This window comes from Salminus brasiliensis, chromosome 21, assembly GCF_030463535.1.
Source record: "Salminus brasiliensis chromosome 21, fSalBra1.hap2, whole genome shotgun sequence".
NCBI lineage: Eukaryota > Metazoa > Chordata > Actinopteri > Characiformes > Bryconidae > Salminus > Salminus brasiliensis.
Window position 1 is genome coordinate 2,568,722 of NC_132898.1, and position 21,468 is coordinate 2,590,189.

The 21,468-nt window shown below is 43.6% G+C and overlaps 2 protein-coding genes across 2 annotated transcripts in view; one reads left to right on the top strand and one right to left on the bottom strand.

Annotated features, from left to right (window-relative positions):
• cenpp (centromere protein P) overlaps window positions 1-3,495 on the bottom strand; it is a 79,006-nt gene extending 75,511 nt beyond the window's left edge. The window contains exons 1-4 of the mRNA XM_072665754.1: window positions 3,423-3,495; window positions 3,064-3,200; window positions 2,725-2,885; window positions 1,920-2,008 (exon numbers count right to left, since the gene is read on the bottom strand). Of these exons, the coding sequence (XP_072521855.1) occupies window positions 1,920-2,008; window positions 2,725-2,885; window positions 3,064-3,200; window positions 3,423-3,437 (402 nt within the window). The 5' untranslated portion in view covers window positions 3,438-3,495. The remainder of the gene's footprint in view (window positions 1-1,919; window positions 2,009-2,724; window positions 2,886-3,063; window positions 3,201-3,422) is intronic.
• Window positions 3,496-3,785: 290 nt separating this feature from the next.
• nol8 (nucleolar protein 8) lies at window positions 3,786-17,072 on the top strand. Its single transcript, XM_072665698.1, has 17 exons — window positions 3,786-3,816; window positions 6,179-6,320; window positions 6,422-6,484; window positions 6,581-6,659; window positions 7,379-7,529; window positions 7,610-7,678; window positions 8,529-10,358; window positions 11,111-11,296; window positions 11,666-11,782; window positions 11,871-11,961; window positions 12,884-13,019; window positions 14,111-14,197; window positions 14,300-14,592; window positions 15,091-15,238; window positions 15,668-15,723; window positions 15,818-15,900; window positions 16,838-17,072. The coding sequence occupies exons 2-17, from the start codon at window positions 6,200-6,202 to the stop codon at window positions 16,895-16,897; spliced, it is 3,570 nt and encodes a 1,189-aa protein (XP_072521799.1). The 5' UTR covers window positions 3,786-3,816; window positions 6,179-6,199; the 3' UTR covers window positions 16,898-17,072.
• The last annotated feature ends 4,396 nt before the right edge of the window (window positions 17,073-21,468 follow it).

Consider the following 21,468-nt stretch of genomic DNA (forward strand, 5'->3'; position numbering starts at 1 on the left):
GGCCCTTCATTGGGACAGTGGTGTTTAAGTGCCCTCTAGTGCTGAGTACAGATTTTTAAACTGGTGAATAAGGCTGGATAGGGCTGAATAAGGATGATATTGTGCTGCCACCATCTGTTCACAGCAAGAAACACTTTAGATGAAGATTAACAAGTGATGTTTCTGCTATACATACACACAGAGCTTAACTCTGTGTGTATGACCAGTTAAATGGCTAATCTCTTAAATGGGAAAATCCACAGATTGTGCAGATTTCTTCTTTACAACATCCAGAGAATACTGCCTTTCCTCTCTACAGACACCACCCAGGTGCTTCTGCTACTTACTGCAACTCCCTTCTGGCTGGTCTTCCTATGCGTACCATCAGGCCGTTGCAGAAGATGAGGGCAGCACAGGCATTTCTCTTCAATGTTCCTAAATTCAGACGTAAATGTTCAGATGTTCTTTCATCACTGCATGAGATTCAAACCCCTGACTCTGGCCTACAAAGCCAAGACTGGACCAGCCAGCCCCTCCGTACTTGACGGCAATGGTCAAACCTTGATCCGTACCAAGAGCCCTTCCAGCTTCAAGTATAGCTCAGCTTGACCCAGCGACCCAGACAGGCATCCAGACTTATTTCTGTCCTGGCACTTAAGAGGTGGGCCGAGTCAGAGTCACTCACTGTCTTCAGACGCAGACTGAAGACCCTACTCTTCAATCAGCACTGATCTCGCACTGGTTAAGGCTATGATAGCCCTCACGTCTTACTTAATTGGTTTGATATTCAGGGTGAAGTGCAGTGTATGGAATGTATGGGAAGTATTGTGTATCTAGGTCTCCACACTGACTTTTGTATTTGGTAGCGTCTCGTTTGAGGCATCTTTTGGGTCCTAGTCCATATAAACTAGCTACTCGGATATTTTCTGAGTGAACAGGGAAGCACTTCTGTAAGCCGCTCTGGATGAGAGCGTGTGCTAAGTGCCTTAAATGCGAATGTAAATATTCGAATACTGAAGTGGCTTGAGGGTCATGAGTTATTATAGTGTTCTGTACTGTTATCTTACATTTACGGCATTTAGCAGACGCTCTTATCCAGAGCGACTTACAAAGTGCTTTGCTATTTACCCAAGAAAGCCTTCGCTAGTTAGAATAGACAAATAATTCAAAAGATACCTCTAAGCTTTAGACATTGCTAAACACAAGACAATAAGGCGACCATAGAACTATTCGTCCAAGTACTCTCTGAAGAGGTGGGTCTTCAGTCTGCGTTTGAAGACAGCGAGCGACTCGGCCGTTCAGACACCCAGGGGCAGCTCGTTCCACCACGTTGGTGCCAGGACAGTAAAAAGCCTGGACGCTTGTCTTCCGCGGATTTTGAGGGATGGTGGGTCGAGCCGAGCCGTACTTGAAGCTCGAAGGGCTCTTGGTGCGGATCGGCTTTTGACCATTGCCATCAGGTATGGAGGGGCTGGTCTGTTCTTGGCTTTGTAGGCCAGCTTCAGGGTTTTAAATCTGATGCAGGAAGGAGCTACAGGAAGCCAGTGGAGAGAACGCAGCAGTGGAGTGACATGGCTACATTTTGGGACATTGAAGACGACCCGTGCCGCTGCATTCTGGATGAGTTGCAGGGGCCTGATGGTGCGCAGAGGGAGACCAGCCAGAAGAGAGTTGCAGTAGTCAAGTCTGGACGTGACGAGAGACTGAACGAGCACCTGGGCGACTCTCTAGAGAGGAAGGGTCGAATTCTCTGGATGTTAACCAATTAATTGAATTATCTCATGATCTCATGATTTTTTCCTTGTAGTCTTAAAACAAGTCGACTTGTCAGGATTACAAACATTCTCCAGATCACAGACAGTGTTTCCGCTGTGATCTCAAGATAAATAGAAACTTTTTTATAAAAAAAAAAAAAAGCCAAGTTGTAATTATCGTTTTACCTGGATCTCAGTCAGAGCGAATTCAACTTGGAACGAAAGAAAACAACAGTGGCCGGTGAGTCTGTACTGCTGCATGGTTTTTCTTTCAGCTGAAAAGAAAAACAACAGATTAAATAATATACTTAATTATAACTAATTCAGCAATGCATTTCAAAAACAACATACACTATATGTCCAAAAGTTTGTGGACACCCCTCCTAATGAATGCACTCAGCTACTTTAGATTTCACCCTTCGCTGACACATATGTGCAAATACAGAGATACACACTGAGTCTAGTACCTATAGAGAATAAGTATTGCCAATAGAATAGGACTCTCTGGAGCACATAAACATCATGAACCTATTGGCACCATGCTGCCTAACGCCAGGCGTGGGCTAGTAGAGGGGTGCAAAGCTCCCCAGCATTGAGCTGCTGTGGAGCAGTGGAGGAACTGTAGTGTTCTCCGAAATGATGGATGGTGGTGCTCCAGCCAATACTTTTGGGATGAGTTGGGGAGTTGGTGGGGGACAATGTGGCGGGGTGGTGATCATCCAACGTCCTGACCTCACTAACACTGCTCCTCCAAAATCTAGTAGAAAGCTTTCTTCTCGGAAGAAACACTGAATGGACAGATGTCCCCATACTTTTCTCCAGATAGCGATAGTAGATATGGAACCTGCATATAGAGCCAGGGGTTAAGCCTAGTTATGGAAAGGCCAAACAACCTGTTTAGGAACATGCAGATATAGGAAACACTGGATAAGCCGGTGTCTACAAACCTTTGGACAACTATACTCTGCTTTAAAGGTAAGGTCAATCTTACATTTCTCCAGCGTCTTCACTAAACACTCGGAGAGGGATATTCCACTGAGTTGGGTCTGCCTTCTGAGGTCCTTCTCCACAGCACTGATTTCTGTGATGAGCTTTGACACCTCTTTCTTCTGCATGCCATCTCCCTTTTCCTTTCTGTTGCAGAGGGTCTGCCTGGAAAAGAAAGATTGACCAGGCACAAACACACCTTACTAAGACAGGGTAGAGAGGGTAGAGAGGGTAGAGAGGGTAGACAGTGTAGAGAGTGTAGGACTTCTGCTGTGCTTCTCTGCAGGTTATAATGGCGTGAGATGTTCAGGACCTTGGACCAGGCTCTTCCTTCACTACTTACAGAAGGCTCTGCAGGGCTTCTCCATGCTGCAGAGAAATGGCCCGCACACAGCTCTCCTGTTCGGCTTGATAGGCCTCTATCTCTCGCTGCAGTAGCCTGAACTCCTCCTCAAGCTTTTGCTCCAGGGTTCCCATGTTCTAGTGGAGACAGGACACGACAGGGGGGTTAAGACTTTCGGCTTAAAATACTTGAGCAGCCATAAGTGAGCTACTGCTGCTGCTGCTACTAGTGCTAGCTGCTGCTACTGCTAGTTAGCTAAGTGCTACTTTAGCACAGAAACAGAAAGCTGACAGCCTCGCTCGTCAAATATCAGCTACTCAAACTAACGAACAGTTATTAAACAGTTAATAAACGTTCACCTCGTTTATTTTCATTACTAATTAATAAGAATTTCCCGACTCCAGAACCTTTAAGGGGCTTTTTAAGGTTTGTTTGGGTCAAAAATCGCGCCAAAGCAGGTCAAACCACTCCGGTCTGAGCTCGAGGGGGGATCACATCTGTAAATAAAACTAATAATAACGAAGCTTTGATTCTTTTTCAGTGGCTTTACGTTCGTAAATACTCCATAAACAGTAATGTGCAGAAGTGATACTTAGATTTCTAATTAATAAAGCGGTAGAACCGGATTAACGATTTATTTACAGGAGGAACTTTAACTGTGGGGAACTAGAGGGAGAGGTTGTGGTAGCAGTGAGGACCCGTTTTTGTGGAACGCTGTACTCCGGGCTCCATGTGAGGAAGGCAGGGAGGACTGTAAGACACGTTTTACTCAATATTGCTCGATTTTACCTCGTTTTTTGCTGTTTTGGGGGTGTAAGCTGCTCGATATGCATCATCCATATGGGTAGTTTAAAGAGAGCCGCTGTCTTTACCCGGATTTGCCTGTTTTGTCTAATATTAAGTCCTGCTCTAACGCGCAGCCTCAGACGGCCGCTCTCCGAAAATCTGACAAATTTAATGAACAACTTTAAAATAACGGCGAGTTTTCTTCACCCAGCTTCTGTTTCTGTAGTCCGTATAAAATGTATAGCTTCTTTAAAACTGTGTTCAACTATTTACCTCAACAGTTTACCTGTAAAACTATATATAACTCTATAACATCAGAATAAACCCAAATAAACATAAAGTCAGTGGTCAGTGAGTGTCTACCTGTAATTAACTCTATATAACATTAGAATAAACCCAGATAAACAAAGTCAGTGGTCAGTGAGAGTGTCTACCTGTAATTAACTCTATATAACATTAGAATAAACCCAAATAAACATAAAGTCAGTGGCGAGTGAGAGTGTCTACCTGTAATTAACTCTATATAACATTAGAATAAACCCAGATAAACAAAGTCAGTGGTCAGTGAGAGTGTCTACCTGTAATTAACTCTATATAACATTAGAATAAACCCAAATAAACATAAAGTCAGTGGTCAGTGAGAGCGTCTACCTGTAATTAACTCTATATAACATTAGAATAAACCCAAATAAACATAAAGTCAGTGGTCAGTGAGAGTGTCTACCTGTAATTAACTCTATATAACATTAGAATAAACCCAAATAAACATAAAGTCAGTGGTCAGTGAGAGTGTCTACCTGTAATTAACTCTATATAACATTAGAATAAACCCAAATAAACAAAAAGTCAGTGGTCAGTGAGTGTCTACCTGTAATTAACTCTATATAACATTAGAATAAACCCAAATAAACAGAAAGTCAGTGGTCAGTGAGAGTGTCTACCTGTAATTAACTCTATATAACATTAGAATAAACCCAAATAAACATAAAGTCAGCGGTCAGTGAGAGTGTCTACCTGTAATTAACTCTATATAACATTAGAATAAACCCAAATAAACATAAAGTCAGTGGTCAGTGAGTGTCTACCTGTAATTAACTCTATATAACATTAGAATAAACCCAAATAAACATAAAGTCAGTGGCGAGTGAGAGTGTCTACCTGTAATTAACTCTATATAACATTAGAATAAACCCAGATAAACAAAGTCAGTGGTCAGTGAGAGTGTCTACCTGTAATTAACTCTATATAACATTAGAATAAACCCAAATAAACATAAAGTCAGCGGTCAGTGAGAGTGTCTACCTGTAATTAACTCTATATAACATTAGAATAAACCCAGATAAACAAAGTCAGTGGTCATTGAATGTCTACCTGTAATTAACTCTATATAACATTAGAATAAACCCAAATAAACATAAAGCCAGTGGTCAGTGAGAGTGTCTACCTGTTATTAACTCTATATAACATTAAAATAAACCCAAATAAACATAAAGCCAGTGGTCAGTGAGAGTGTCTACCTGTTATTAACTCTATATAACATTAGAATAAACCCAGATAAACAAAGTCAGTGGTCATTGAATGTCTACCTGTAATTAACTCTATATAACATTAGAATAAACCCAAATAAACATAAAGCCAGTGGTCAGTGAGAGTGTCTACCTGTAATTAACTCTATATAACATTAGAATAAACCCAAATAAACATAAAGTCAGCGGTCAGTGAGAGTGTCTACCTGTAATTAACTCTATATAACATTAGAATAAACCCAGATAAACAAAGTCAGTGGTCAGTGAGAGTGTCTACCTGTAATTAACTCTATATAACATTAGAATAAACCCAAATAAACATAAAGTCAGCGGTCAGTGAGAGTGTCTACCTGTAATTAACTCTCTATAACATCAGAATAAACCCAAATAAACATAAAGCCAGTGGTCAGTGAGAGTGTCTATCTGTAATTAACTCTATATAACATTAGAATAAACCCAAATAAACAAAGTCAGTGGTCAGTGAATGTCTACCTGTAATTAACTCTATATAACATTAGAATAAACCCAAATAAACGTAATTAGAGCGTCTACCTGTAAATCCCGATATAACATTAGAATAAACATAAAGTCAGTGGTCAGTGAGAGTGTACCTGTAAAACTATATAACATCAGAATAAACCCAAATAAACATAAAGTCAGTGAGAGTGTCTACCTGTAATTAACTCTATATAACATTAGAATAATGTTACCTGATGTAACCCTGGAAAGGAAATATAGCAGCTAACACCTGGGTAACGGATGTTGGAGTTGTGTGGAAAATATAATGCTCTTGTTGTTGACAGCTACAGATGCACGTTTGAAACATGAAGCGACTGTATGTCGGTGGCCTGAGCCACACAATATCTGAAAAAGATCTCCGAGATCGATTTGGAAAGTTTGGAGAGGTGTCTGATGTGGAGATCATAACCAGGAAGGATGAAGATGGTACGAGTCGATGTTCATTTAATGAAATACAGATGTTTTTACAGCTTATTTTCTCATTAGCCATCAGGTGACTTCTTTTGGTGTCTTGCTGCTCTTTACAGGGTCTCCACTGAAGACATTTGGTTATATCAATATAAGCATCTCAGATTCTGAGTACAAAAGATGTATGTATGCTAGTTTTATCAAAACTGTTATATATCGAAAATTAAAAAAAAAACAATTTTAGAAGATGTACATTTTGTATTCTGTCTTTATTGCAGGCATGACTGTGTTGAACAAATCCAAATGGAAAGGGGGCACCTTACAAATTGAATTGGCAAAGGAAAGCTTTCTACACAGGTAATGCGCTTTATGTCCAAATGTTTGTGGACACCCCTTCTAATGAATTCATTCAGCTTTTTTTTAAGTTGCGCTCATTGCTGACACAGATATGCCAATGCACACACTCACATACAGCTTGTCTAGCTCCTGTAGAGAAGTAGTACTGCCATTAGAATAGGACTCTCTGGAGCAGATAAACAGATGAACCTATCGGCACCATGCTGCCTAAAAATGCCAGGCGTGGGCTAGTAGAGGGGGGGTAAAGCACTCCACCATTGAGCTTGCAATGATTGATGTTGGGGATGATGCGGTGGGGTGGCGATCATCCAACATCCTGACCTCGCTAACATTCTTGTCACTGAATGCTATCAGATCCTCACAGCAATGGACAGAAATCCAAAATCTAGTAGAAAGCCCTCTTCTCTGGACAGTAGAGACAGTTCCAACAAAAGCAGGATCAACTCTTTTTAATACCCTTGATTTCAGAAGAAACGATGAACGAGCAGGTGTCCCAATACTTTTGTCCACATAGTGTATTTTGTAATCACAGTTAAACATTCTTACTAATGGGAGATAATCATTCGTTTTGTGTCAATATCCAGATACCCATCCTTGCTGATTCTTACTGGTGTAGGGTGACGGGTTTGCCCACTCTAGAATTGAACCTGGACATGTTCCTGTGAAGAACCTGTGCAAACTGCCCACGCCTTTACTAACCACTACCAAATCTCTTGCAGGCTTGCTGAAGAGCGTCAGAAAGAGGTTGAGAAGGTTCATACGCCGAGGGCCGACCCTCAAGACAAACTAGCGGAGTCTTTCAAGGCAGCTGGCGTTGAGAACTTCCACATGAAAGCAGCAGTTCCAGGAACAGAAATCCCAGGCCAAAAGGTACATCTCCAGCTTCCTGTGGTGAACGTTCTCTGATGATAGAGATGATCTTGGTCTTATGTCTTTATTATTTTCTCTAGAACTGGGTGGTGAGCAAGTTTGGAAGAGTCCTTCCTGTCCTTCATCTTAAATGCCAAGGGAAAAACAAGATATCCTTTTTATCTGTGGTTTACGTGATTGGATCTGGTGAGACTGCTGTTGGTTCTGGTCTGTGAAATTGCTGGTCAGGCCTGGCTGGGGTTAGAGCTCCTCATTTGTCCAGACTGTATCCATCTGTTTCTCTGTAGACTCTGTTAGTCACCCTCCTTTCACCCTGTTCTCTCTCAGGACCCCACAGGACTGACCACCACAGAGCAGATGGTGGTATTAGGGTGGTGGGTCATTCTCAGGACTGCAGTGACACTGACTGACCTGGTGGTGCAGAGTGTTTTGCGTTGGTGGTACGAGTGGATCAGACACAGCAGTGCTGCTGGACTGGGATTAGTCCACCAAGCAGACCTATCCAGCCAGCAGTGTCCTGTGGGCAGCATCCTGATGAAGGTCTAGAGGATGACCAACACAATCTGTGCAGCAGACTTTACCTTCATCTACAAGGTGGACCAACTAGGTAGGAGTGTCTAATAGAGAGTGGACAGTGAGTGGACAGACAGACGCAGTGTTTAAACACTCCAGCAGCACTGCTGCGCCTGATCCACCACTCGTACCGCCAGCCCAACACACACTACCAACACACTCGCCACCACCAGGTCAGTCAATGTCACTACTGTCAGTGCTGAGAATGACCCACCACCCAAATACTACAGTCTGCTCTGTGGTGGTCAGTCCTGTGGGGTCCTGGCCTCTGAAGGATGGGCTACAGTCTGCAATTCTAGAACTACAAAGTGCTCCTATGTGGTCCGTGGAGCTGATGGAACAGACTATGTAAAGTGTAAGTGGTGTTAATGTTATGGCTGGTCAGTATATAAGCCTAATGTGGCTTTTGACTTAACTTCTGCTCAAGTTATCAAATATGACCCATCAAAGCACTGCCACAACATCAAGAAGCTGGACACCGATGAGGGCGTCACTCCAGTGTCCAAGCTGACCTGGGAGATGGACGGTGGATATGACGACATCAGCAAAAAGAGGAGAGGAGAGTTCCCACCACTCCAGAAGAAGTGTCCTAAGAAGATCAAAAAGGATTTGGCGAGAAATGATGTTCAGTGTGGAGTTGCTGAAGAGACTGGTGAGAGAAGGACTCCAGGACGTGATCGTCCGGTGGAAGTGAAGTCCGTACGGAAGTCTGTTCGTGTTTTCGACAGTGACGCAGACTCTGAGGACGAAATTAGGAAGCTGGTCGCACAGGAACGTTCAAAAGCCCTCAAGATAGCATCCACAGAGGAGGAGAGGGATACCTTGGAAGTGGTTGGAGATGATTTCATGGTGAAGTCTGACTTGTTCTGGGGAGGCGAGAACGGGGTGAGAGCCCAGCTTGCGTTGAAGTCAAAGGATGATGAGGAATATGACTCGGCTGACACGGATGAAATCCTTACTCAGAGCAAAACCCCAGGCAAGACTAAAGGACTGAGCAGGTCTGAGGATGTTAATAAGAAGTCAGTTAATGAAGGAGGTGATAAGAGCAAGAGCAAGAAGACTGAAGACTCTCCAAAGCCAGGCACAGACTCTGAGATTAGTAATGATGGCGACGAATCTTCAAGCGAAAGCGTCGATTCCGAGTATGAGGCCATGATGGGTAACTGCTACAGGCTAGAACTGTCCCTAGCAGATCTAGAGAACCTTGTGAAGAACACCAAGGAAGCTGCAGATGATGAAGAAGAAAGTGATGATTCGGTCAGTGAGCCAGAGGCTGGGCTCTCAGAAATCAGCCCTCAGAGAGCTGCCTCACAAAGGACTGGCCACAACCCAGAAGATATCTTGGCCTTTCTCTTTGGGCCTGACGTGGAGGAGCCTGAGAGCAAGGAGAAAAAGAAAAAGGCCATCAAGCCACCATCGTCTCTTCCTGCTTTCATCGGGACAAAGGATCTCTTTGGGTCGACCGCAGCGCCCTCAGGCTCGTGTCTCAAAAGACCAGCGGACAAACTAGACGGTGGAACTGGAGAGGAACCCAAAAGACTTAAAGAAGACCTGGAAAGTAACGATCAGCCGTCAGAACCTTCACATCAGCATCTGTCAGCATCTGTAGAGCCACAGGAGGACCGCCAAGCCCAATCTCCTCATAGTTCCTCTGAATCTGAATGCAGTTCATCCAGTGATGAGATGGACAGTAAATCTGAAACCATCGACAGGACAGATCCTATGTCCAGATATCAGACAGTGACCGAACCTTCACCTCAAGAGGGCTGCTCAAAGAAAAGCATTACTTCTGATGCTGATTTCTCAGAGACCAGTGATGAAGAGGAGGAGGAGGAGGAGGAGGAGGAAAGTAATAGCAAAGCTGATGCTGAGCATTCAGAGACCAGTGATGAAGAAGAGGAGGAGGAGGAGAATAATAGCAAAGCCGATGCTGAGCATTCAGAGACCAGTGATGAAGAAGAGGAGGAGGAGGAGAGTAATAGCAAAGCCGATGCTGAGCATTCAGAGACCAGTGATGATGAGGAGGAGGAAGGGGGGAGTGATGGTGCAGAACCAAACCTGAAGGGGTCGCACATGGCCGGTTCTAAACTGCAGACTAATGACACCGCTGCATCACGTCCCAGACCTCCTCAGCCGTCCGTTCCAGACGCAGTCAAGCAGCAGCAGGACAACCGGAAGCGCCTTGCTGCGGTAGAGGAGAGGCAGAAGGAGGCGGAGCAACAGAAGAAGCTTATTCAAGGAGCTCTTTCTGCATTGGTGAGTTCAAAATCTATTTATTTAATAATTTCAGACAAAAACAATGAATTAGCAGGTGTCCCAATACTTTTGTCCATGTAGTGTATTAAGAGAATGTAAAGTTCCTTATCTGCTCAGTAAAACTCTCATATTAGAATAAACACTAATAATAACACTCCTACAGAAAGTGGTGGTGGAGGTTCTCCATCCCTGTGTTCATCATTAGAACATCTCCAAAGTTCTCCTCTCTCATGGAGTCTAGTATTATTTAGAGTTCTCCTCAGATCAACTCCTGGTTTGGTGGTAAATCAGGGCTTAATGATGGTAAATCAGGTGAGCTGCTGCTGCTGCTGCTGCTGATGGAGTTGAACACATCCTCCACGCTGTGCTGGCTGGACTGGGGGGCGTCCAGGAGAAACCTGGAGGAACCGAGCTCTGTTCTTCAGACTAGCTCACCAACAAGATCTCACTACTTTCTTTCTTCAGAATGAGAAGCTCTTGTTTCTCCTTTTTACTGGATTTATGTTCACCTGCTTTATCTGTTCTGATGAGATCTGGAGCTTCTACTGTAGAAACTCTCTCACTGCTGAGAGACGGGGGTTAGAGTGATGTGATTGGGTGCACAAAAACATCTATATACCTTTAGTATTTAGTTTACAATATTTAACCATATGGATTTAATTAAAATGTTATTATAAAATTGTAAGATTAGATTAATAAACAATTATAATCAAGTGAGCATGCTCTATGTTCCACCTCTTTGTGTTTTTAAGGATGTCCCAAATGCAAACAAAGGGAAGCACATCGTGTTCGATTCGGATGATGAAGATGACGATGATGGAGAAACCTCAGCACCCCAGAAAAAGAGCCTCTTTGCAGAGCAGTCTGATGATGATGATGATGATGATGAGGAGGAGGATGGATCAGAAGCTCTTGGAAAACGAAGCCTCAAAGAAAAGGTAACCCAACAGTGCACCCAACAGTGGCTGTTTGCCAAGCCCGGGTATCGAACCCACAACCCTGTCATCGATAGCCCGGAGCTCTAACCGCTGAGCACCACTGCCCCGTAGTAGAGATGGTCCAGCGGAATAAGGGTTACTGGGCAACCAACATGCTCCGAGGAGGCACCCTCGTGGTGTCAGGAGCATTGCATGGGATTGGGGGAATGTATGTATGTATGGGTTTGGTTACTGGAGAGTGGAAAGCTGGCCTGCTGCTGGTAGCAGGGGTCAGTCTGCCATCTGAGTCAGGTCGGATCTACTGACCTCGACATATCTGACTATAACATGCTGGTAATTTCTGCTGCTGATCTCTTCATCATCCTGCAGGAAGGCAGAAAGGCAGGGGGTAGCAAACTGTTCGACAGCAGTGAGGACGAAGATGATGACGCTGAGGACGGCCGTTTCCAGATAAAGCCACAGTTTGAAGGCAGAGCTGGACAGAAGGTAAATCTGAGGTAAATCTGGATCAGAGGTAAATTTGTTTGTGTTTATGTGATTAAATCCCTTTTTTTTCTTTTTTTTTTTTTTGTAGCTCATGGAATTGCAATCCAGATTCGGAACAGATCCCAGATTTCAGATGGACGCCAAGTTTCTTGAAAAGGTTGACGAAACAGAAGAACAAGGTGAGGGCTTCTCTCTCTACTTTAAGATCTTGCACTATCCAAACCAAAGTACTGGACGGAGCACCATCCATTAGTTCCACTGCTCCACAGCTCAATGCTGGGGGGCTTCATACACCTCTGCTAGCCCACGCCTGGCATTAGGCAGCATGGTGCCAATAGCTTAATGATTTCTATCTGCCCCAGAGAGTCCTATTCCATTGGCAGTACTTCTTTTCTACAGGAACTAGACAAGCTGTGTGTGTGTGTGTGTGTGTGTGTGTGTGTGTGTGTGTGTGCGTGCATTTGCACCTCTGTGTCAGCAATGGGTGCAACTTAAAGTAGCAGTATTAAGCATTCATTAGAAGAGGTGTCCACAAACATTTGGACACATAGTGTAGTTGGTGCCACAGCCTCGGCCCTTACGTATAAAACAAACATTTAGGGAGGTAATCTGTAGTGCTACGTGTCCAAAAGTTTGTGGACACCTGCTCCAAGGATATGCTGTGAATGTTTGATTGCATTCAGCCACACGAGAGCATCAGTGAGGTCAGGTTCTGATTCGTTCTGCCAGTCCAGCTGATCCCCAAAGATATTGGATGGAGCTCCAAACTCACTCCAGAGGGCACTGCCCCACAATCCAGTGCCTTTTTAGTCGATAGTCTAGTTTCCAGAAATCTTCGCGTCCTCCGCCCTGAAGGCTTAGACGGTACACACACACACACACACACACACACACACACACACACACACACACACACTCACACTGTGATTGTGGTTCAAATGCTGCATTTAAGGTTTATTTTCGACGAGCATTGTGCGCTAGTTTAAATTCTGTGGTTGCTGAAAGCAAAAGGGAGCAGTCTTGCGTTTGTGCATGTGTGATTACTCACAGGTTGGATTGTTCTTCACTGTGTTTCACATGACCTGTAATCATTGGTTTCAGATGCAGGATCCCAAATGCCAGACAGACTGGAGCTTGTTGAAGAGAAGAAGAAAAACCTGGCCATCCTGCAAAGCGTTGTTAACGTCAGCGTTCAGTCGAGTGGTAGTAAAGAGTCTACGAAAGGCAAGACCTTTAGGTAAGGGGTTCATTTATTTAGGGCGTAGGATCTACCAGCCCGTAAACTAGGGCCATTGTTGGAGACATGGATGGCTAACGAGCCTCAAATCCATGCATTGCTCCTGTTCTATAAAACAGAAGCATCTTTGTTGGATATCCAGGACACGACAGGTTGGGTCTCCAGCCCCTGTCTCCTCATTTTCAGGATTGTCCTCTATTATCTACAGCTGTCAGATGAATTTACTCTAGACTGGCGGAGAAAAACATGATGATTGGTATTTAGGGGGGGACTAAATCAAGTTGGCCTAAGATCGAATTTTAAGGTGGAATTTCGGCTTCATGCTGCTTGATAAGAGCACGGCAAAATGTTGGTGGTGTTTATTTCTTTTAAATTATTTTTTTTAACGTTTATATTACAGTCAATCAGCCAAGACATGTTTAGTGTCTGACGTGTGTTTCTATTGTTAAGAATGGGAGAAGCTAGGCTAACGTTGCTAACCCACACTAGAATTAGATTGTCACCAATCTTCTCAGTGTAAACACACGCCCAAAAATTTGTTGTTTTTTTTTTTTTTTTCTCAAAACTCCTGTAGATTTTCAGTTTTTACTGTCGTCTATAAATACACAAAGTTCTCCAGTTTACAGGTGACCCGTGGAGTAACTGGAAACCACTTACAGCACCTTTGTGGTATCGGTTAGAAAGTGGACTAGCACGGCAAGTGGGTGATGGTGTAGTTCCAAATTCTTCCGTTTATTTTTGCTTTATTTTGTTATGAACTTCTAATTTAACCCCATTTTCTACCTAATTTGGAAGATTAATTACCCAATCCCCTATTCCCCTCCCAATCACTAGCAATGCTAGTGAAACACTAAGGGGGTAAACAGATAAATATGTGTATATATAATTATAACGTTATATGGTCAGTGTATATATATTCATTCTGACTTTCTAGTGGATTGTCAGTGGTAGTAAATTGATACTTCACACTGCTTGTCAAAATCTGAGAACTGTGAAGCATGGTGGCGGTAGTGTGTGCACTCCCCAATGGTTTAGGGATCTGCTTCATCACGACACTGTACTTTAAGCTTAAATGTCTTTTTGATTTTCAGGGACATCTCTGCTTTGCATTACGACCCAACGAGTGAAGCACACGCTGCCTTCGAAACTAAGCCGGAAAAAACGCCAGAAAAAGAAAGGTACGTCTGGCCGACGTCGGTTTCCATGGATATATATTTTTTTATTAAATTAAAGGCCTTTTCATTAATCAGTCCTTGGTCTCAATTCTGGTCCTCGCGCAGTAAAGCTGCAAGGCGAAGGAAACGTCAAGAGGCAGCGAAACTTCCAGAGGTATCTAAGGACATCTATTACGACGTGACCGTGGATCTGAAAGAGGTGTTCGGGACGACAAAAGAAGAGCCCAGTGAAAAGAAGGAGGAACTTACGTGGGACAAAAAGGATGACGAGCATGAAGAGGCTGAACAAGACACGCCGGTGTTGTCTGCTCTGTCAAAAACTGAGGAAGACTCTTCCAGTGGCTTTAAATTCTCCTTCTTTGGAGATGACTCGGCTGCAGAGACTACCTCAAAGATAGGTGAGATTTACCTGACCTGTCCACTGGATTGAACACATAAGGCTGTCCAAAACCATGCACTACCACACTTACCACCCATACTAATCTGAGAATTTTGGGCTAAAACTCATAAACACAAATAAATTCTGCTTAGTGGAGTCTTTAAGGGATAGTATTGAAGACCCACTTTGGTTTCATAAAGAACCATGTTTGTAGTAGAGATGAGAATGTGAGTATGAAGAACCTTGACATTTACAAGTAAAGTAAAAGGTTCCTCATGCTCTAAAATGTCTATGACGGGCATGGTTCTTTTTTGGGAATCAAAGCTGGTTCTCCTATGGTACTTGCAAACAGGTCTGCGAGATCTATAACTGAATCCGATCAGGGTCTAATAATAATAATAATAATAATAATAATGCTTATTTATTTATTTATTTATCTTACAACATCAACCCAGTATTGGTAGGGGTTGCAGCCTGAACCCAAAGCCTCTTGACGTGTCCAATTCTGCATTTTCAGATGAATACAAAATTGAGACTCTGAAAGGGGCCAAAGTCTCCTGGCAAGCGGACCCTCGTTTCCAGGACAGCAGTTCAGATGAGGAGGATGTGGAGAAGGAGGAGGAGAAAAATACGGATCAATCGCCCCCCACCAGCACGGCACCTGAGTAAGTATTAGTGTGGCTCAGAACCTGGTGTAATCGCCTGCGGCTGGTGGCAATCAGCCAACCTCCCGACATTACAAGCGCACTTGGCGCTGAATGCAATCAAATCTTCACAGCAATGCTCCTCCTCCGAAATCTTGTAGGTAGCCTTCTTCCCTGGACAGTAGAGACAGTTACTCTAACAAAAGCAAGATCAACTTTTTTTTTTTTCTTTTTTTTTTGTGGAAATTGTAAACAAGCAGGTGTCCCAATACTTTTGTCCACATAAGCAAGATTACTGAAAAGCTCCATTCTGTTGCTTGTTGCTACATTATTGTATAAATGTATTTTTTTTATTATTATTATTTTAAAGTCGGTTAGAGAATATTAATATTCATTAATTTAATTTAGTTTTATTTCATTGTGTTTTTTTTCTATGTTTTGCTGTTACAGAGAGCCGGCCCCCAGAAGAACCTTCTTTTTTCATGAAGGGGACGTACGGTTAATTGGTAAGATCTGGATGGGGTTTTTTATTTTTTATTTTATGGATCTGGACTCTTCTGCTGTGGGATGTTTGTCAGTTAAATGAATTTCTCACCCCAGAGGGACCAAGACTGTTCTGCAGACGTCAGACCCTGGAAGAAATCAGAGCAGGCTGGGAGGCAGTGCGAGAAATGCTCAAACAGGTGGGGAGATGGGTCTCGACTGCAGCTGGTTGTCTGTTAACCAGGACAAAACATGGGGATCATATGACCCCAGTGCTAGCCTCTCTTCACTGGTTTTGCCAGTGAGGTACAGAATAGATTTTAACATTTTAGTGTTGACGTACCAGGCTGTACACAGTGAGACTCCAGCTTACTGAGCTTTTATGTCCATTTAATAATATAAGATCTCTGAGGGTCCTTCAATCAAGGGTCACTGATTGTTCCACGAACTACACTACAGTTAAAGGGTGACCAGGCATTTGCAGCTTATGCTCCCAGACTAACATCAGACTTTCAGCTTCGGTTCATGTTTTTAAAGAAACGTTTATCAGGACTTTTTATTCTCATGCTTTTAGTGTCTAAATCTGTGACTACATTTTTGACTTTTTTTATTTATTTATTTTTTTAGTTTAGTTTACTTACTTTTATATATTATTATTTTATTTTATTAATTTTTGTTTTGCCTGTAAAGCACTTTGTGAGATGCTCTGGAGGAGTGCTATATAAATAAAGATTACTTATGTAATCAGTAATCAGTCGCAGACATGTAAAAATGTCCTGAAAAAACTGCATCTGAAATAAGAATTTGACTCATTGATTTTTTTTCTGTCCAAATTCAATGTACATATATTTTTTGTTTGTTTGTTTGTTTGTTTAAAATCTAATTTTGTATGTAAAAAAAAAAACATATAACACATTCTTGATGGATTGTATTTAGTGTGTTTATTACACTACTATAGATAGCGTTCATTTAGTTCAGTGATTCTGTGATCCATTGAATCATTTCCAAAGGAATCATTTGTGTAGATCTGAGATTTACACCTAAAATAACCAGTAAGATAATTAATTAAATATTTAATTGTATAAACTATATTATATGTGTGTGAATAATTCAATTTTTTTGCTTTTGTTTCAACAGGACGTCCGAAAGAAGCACCGGGATGCCGTCAGACTACAAAGGTCACGAGCGAAAAAGTGAACCACATGCAGACGAGGGCCAGACGAGGGCCAGACTTCGGACGACGTGGTCTGGACTTTAGATGTAATATCAGTGAGGCGAACTAAACTGTAATTTAATACCAGAATGTGCTGAAAGCGTTTATTCATATTTATGAATTAATATCCTGCGTTTTTCTGTGTAAATAAATGTGACATTTTCACCACTAGATGTCAGAGTTGTTGTAGGATTTGAGCACCTTGGTTTCCTGCACTGTATCTTAGGGTTTCTCTACAGGATCGACAGCCCTGAGTGTGTTAGTGATGGAAGCAGCGCTGTCCACAGTCCTTTTACATTGAAGTATTGGTTTGACCACAGATTACATGAATGCAGCCACCCACACCACCACCAACCCCTTCATCCAAATGTAGCTCATTAGCCAAGATGCTTTAGCTTCCTTTGTTTCTTTAGCCCTGGAGCTAGGAAGCTAATGTCGCTAAGAAGACGTGGAGGCTATGGAGCTAACCGCCTTCCTCGGTCATCACACCCTTTCCTCAAACCCTGTGGAGTTCAGTCCAGGAAGTTCTCAGAGATTTGAGTTGAGCTTAGTTACTAGTTAGCTACATTAGCCTCAGAGTTAGTAATGGTAGCTTTTAAGCTACAGCCACCAGAGCCACATACACTGTTTGGACAAAAGTATTGGGACACCTGTTAATTCATTGTTTCTTCCAAAATCAAGGGTGTTTAAAAATAAAAAAGAGTATCTGTCTCTACTGTCTAGGGAAGAAGGCTTTCTACTAGATTTTGGAGGAGCATTGTTGTGAAGATTTGATTGCATTCAGCGACAAGATCATCATCATCCAACATCCTGACTTCACTATCGCTCACCTCTCCATCTTCATTACCCCCAACTCCCCAACTCATTCCAAAAGTACTAGATGGAGCTCCACCACCATCATTCCAGAGAACACAGTTCCTCCACTGCTCCACAGCTCCTCAATGCTGGGGGGCTTTATACCCCTCTACTAGCCCACGCCGGGCATTAGGCAGCATGGTGCCAATAGGTTCATGATGTTTATCTGCTCCAGAGAGTCCTATTCTATTGTATTGGCAGTATTTCTTCTCTACAGGGGCTGGACAAGCTGTGTGTGTATTTGCACATCTGTGTCAGCAATGGGTGCAACTTTAAGTTCATGTTAAGGGGTGTCCACAAACTTTTGATAACCGTTTAGATAATGATGTTTATGTATTTAAAAACAAGCCATAACATTAAAACCACTTCCAGCGGAAGTGAACAACACTGATGGTCTGGTTCCAGTGGCTCCTGTCGAGGGGCCGATCTACATATTAGGCAGTGAGTGAACAGTCAGTTCACCTTGAAGGTGATGAAGGTGCTGAAGCAGGAAAAATGGGCAAGCATACGAATCTGAGACACTTTGACAAGACCTAATTTTTGGGTCAGAACCTCTCCACAACATCAGGCAGGTCTAGTGGGGTGTTTCTGATATGCAGTGGTCAGTACCTACCAATAGAGCTCCAAGGAAGGATAGACAGGTCACTGATCCTCCTTGAGGTCCCACCTCACGTCTTACAGGGTGTCTTAAAGGATCGGCTGCTCACGTCCTGGTACCACGGGACACCTTCAGAGCTGTTTTTGGGGGCCTACCTGATATGAATGGCTTTTATTATGGGGTTTTTGTGGTCCGATTATGGTCAGACCAGATGCAGTGACCTTTACTGTAGCTGTCCAGTTGTCTGTCATGTCTCCAAGCTAATTCTGCTTAGCTTGAGCATAGAGCAGATGCTTCATGTGTCACTTTACGTGCTGGCTGCTGCTCATCAGAGGTCGGAAGTGCTGTGCCAGCACTGGGCTAGTGAAGGAACTATTTGTGTAACGGAGCTGCGCTGGTAGGACTGGACTGAGAGAAGCCCTGGCCTTGCCCTACTTAACCTCAATGTGTGTGTGTGTGTGTGTGTGTATAACACCTTTTACTGTTTGCTGTCAGGGTGCTAGCTCTTCATATCAGCAGATAGTGGCAGTTTCCATTCACCTGTTCCAGGGCCTCTTGAAGTCACTAAAACTGACTGACGTCCACATTATGTAATACTTCAGCAAGCCCCAGAACCTGCTCCCTTGGTCCCTTGGTCACTTTTGAGGGGACAGTTCTAATACTATGCTGCCTATGTCTACTTAACCCCACACCCCCCCACCCCTTTACTCCAAATGTTGCTCATTAGCCAAGACATGCTAGGTGTTCCTTAGTTTCTTTAGCCCTGGAGCTAGGAAGCTAATGTAGCTGAGAAGACGTGGAGGCTATGACGCGATCCGCCTTCCTCAGTCATCGTTCCTCGTTCCTCAAACCCTGTGGAGTTCAGTCCAGGAAGTTCTTGGAGATTTGAGTTGAGCTTAGTTACTAGTTAGCTACATTAGCCTCAGAGTTAATAATGGTACCTTTTAGACTACAGCCACCAGAGCCACATACACTGTTTGGACAAAAGTAATGGGACACCTGTTTCTTCCCAAATCAAGGGTGTTTAAAAAATAAAATAAAAACGTATCTGGAGTTCAGTTCAGTAAGTTCTCATAGATTAGAGTTGACTTTCAGCTAGTTAGCTACATTAGCCTCAGAGAGCTCCAGGCTATTGATGACAGGGTTGTGGGTTCGATTCCCGGGCTCGGCAAGCTGCCACTGTTGGGCCCTTGAGCAAGGCCCTTCACCCTCTCTGCTCCCCGGGCGCTGGAGTTGGCTGCCCACCGCACTGCACATTTTTAATGGTAGCTTTTAGGCTAGCGCCACCAGAGCCACATACACCATTTGGACAAAAGTATTGGGACACCTGTTAATTCAGTGTTTCTTCTGAAATAAAGGGTATTAAAAAGAGTTTGTCCTGCTTTTACTGCAGTAACTGTCTCTACTGTCCAGAGGAGAAGACTTTCTGCCAGATTTTGAGGAGATCTTTGTCATGAACTAGATCTCTGAGACTTCACTTTATGAGACATCGTGACATGAGCCAGATTTGTGATGTTCTAGACGACTGGGTCAGAACATCTCCAAATGCCTCTACCAGGCAGGTCTTGTGGGGTGTTCCTGATATGCAGTGGTCAGTATCTACCGAAAGTGCTCCAAGAAAGGACAGCCAGTGAACCAGTGACCGGGTCATGGGCACCTAAGGATCACTGCTGCTCATTCAGGGTCCCACCTCACCAGACTGCTAACGTCTTGGTACCAGGTAACACAGGACACCTTCAGAGCTCTTAGAGAGTCCATGTCTAGACGGGCCTGAGCTGCATTTATGATTGTGGAGCTACGTCGCTGGTCAACTTCAGCTATCAGCTCATTCGGTACGAGGGGGGGGTGTTTCAGCGTCTCCACAGACTGTTCTAACACCCCCCCACCTCCTTTAACCAACACACACACCCCCTTCCTTCCTCACTCTTAAAGCATAAACAGGACACTGAGGTTTCCTATTTCACTGACATCACAGCCAGGGTGTGTGTGTGTGTGTGTGTGAGAGAGAGAGAGCATGTGAAAGGGAGGGAGGGGGGGGCTGAAGTCTCTCTGCAGTGACATAACGCTCCACTAAAGGCCCAGCTGCCATTTTGTGGTTCTGGAGTGAAAATAGCGGCTTCCTCAGTCCAGACGAGCGGCCTGTAGAGCCGCGGTGGTCAGTTTGAGCTCTCCTGATCCTCAGACGTCCCCTTAGTCCACATTTTTACATGACCAGCCCCATAATTCCTTTAGAGCGTAGCTTTTGCTACTGTACCTTTAAGACTGACCTCTGTTCTGATTGGCCACCTTGTATAGCTAAAGGTAAAGGTGCAGGTATCGGTCACTGTACTACGTATTTGACCCATCTGTGGTAGTGAGCACACACACACACACACACACACACACACACACACACAAACTAGTGAAGTAGGGGCAGTGAGCACACACACACGCACCCAGAGTGGTGGGCAGCCGACTCCAGTGCCCGGGGAGCAGAGAGAGGGTGAAGGGCCTTGCTCAAGGGCCCAACAGTGGCAGTTTGCCGAGCCGGGGTATCGAACCCACAACCCTGTGATCAATAGCCCGGAGATCTAACCACTGAGCCTCCATGTGCCTCGCAAAAATGGGCGGGACTAAACTGACTTCGTGTATTATGTAATTGTGTAATTTGTAATTTGTCGAGCAGCGGAACCATGGGCTTCACTAAAGAACCAATAGGGAATGGGACCATTTTAAAGGGCGGGGCCTATTCGTTCAAGATTTGTTGGTGCTGTGTAGAAGAGTTTGGTAGGGTGTAAAAAGGGTTCTTTGACATGTAACAGTAGTGGAACCCTTTAAAGAACCCCCTACCAGAGTTTTTTATTTTTATCTTGTGTATGAAGTATCTTCGAGTTGTCATGTGTCTACATACAGTAGAACTATTGCCTTTCCTGAAGAACCCTTGGAGAACCCTTGGAGAACCCCCTTTTTTTAAGGGCGTGGCCTATACACCCAAAAGGGTTCTTTGACTGGAAACTAGTGGGAACATTTGGTGTTGTGCAGAACAGTTTTTTTTATATAAAGAACCATTATATTATTCAATATTATTTCTTTGAGCCTTTACTAAAGAACCCTTGTAGAACC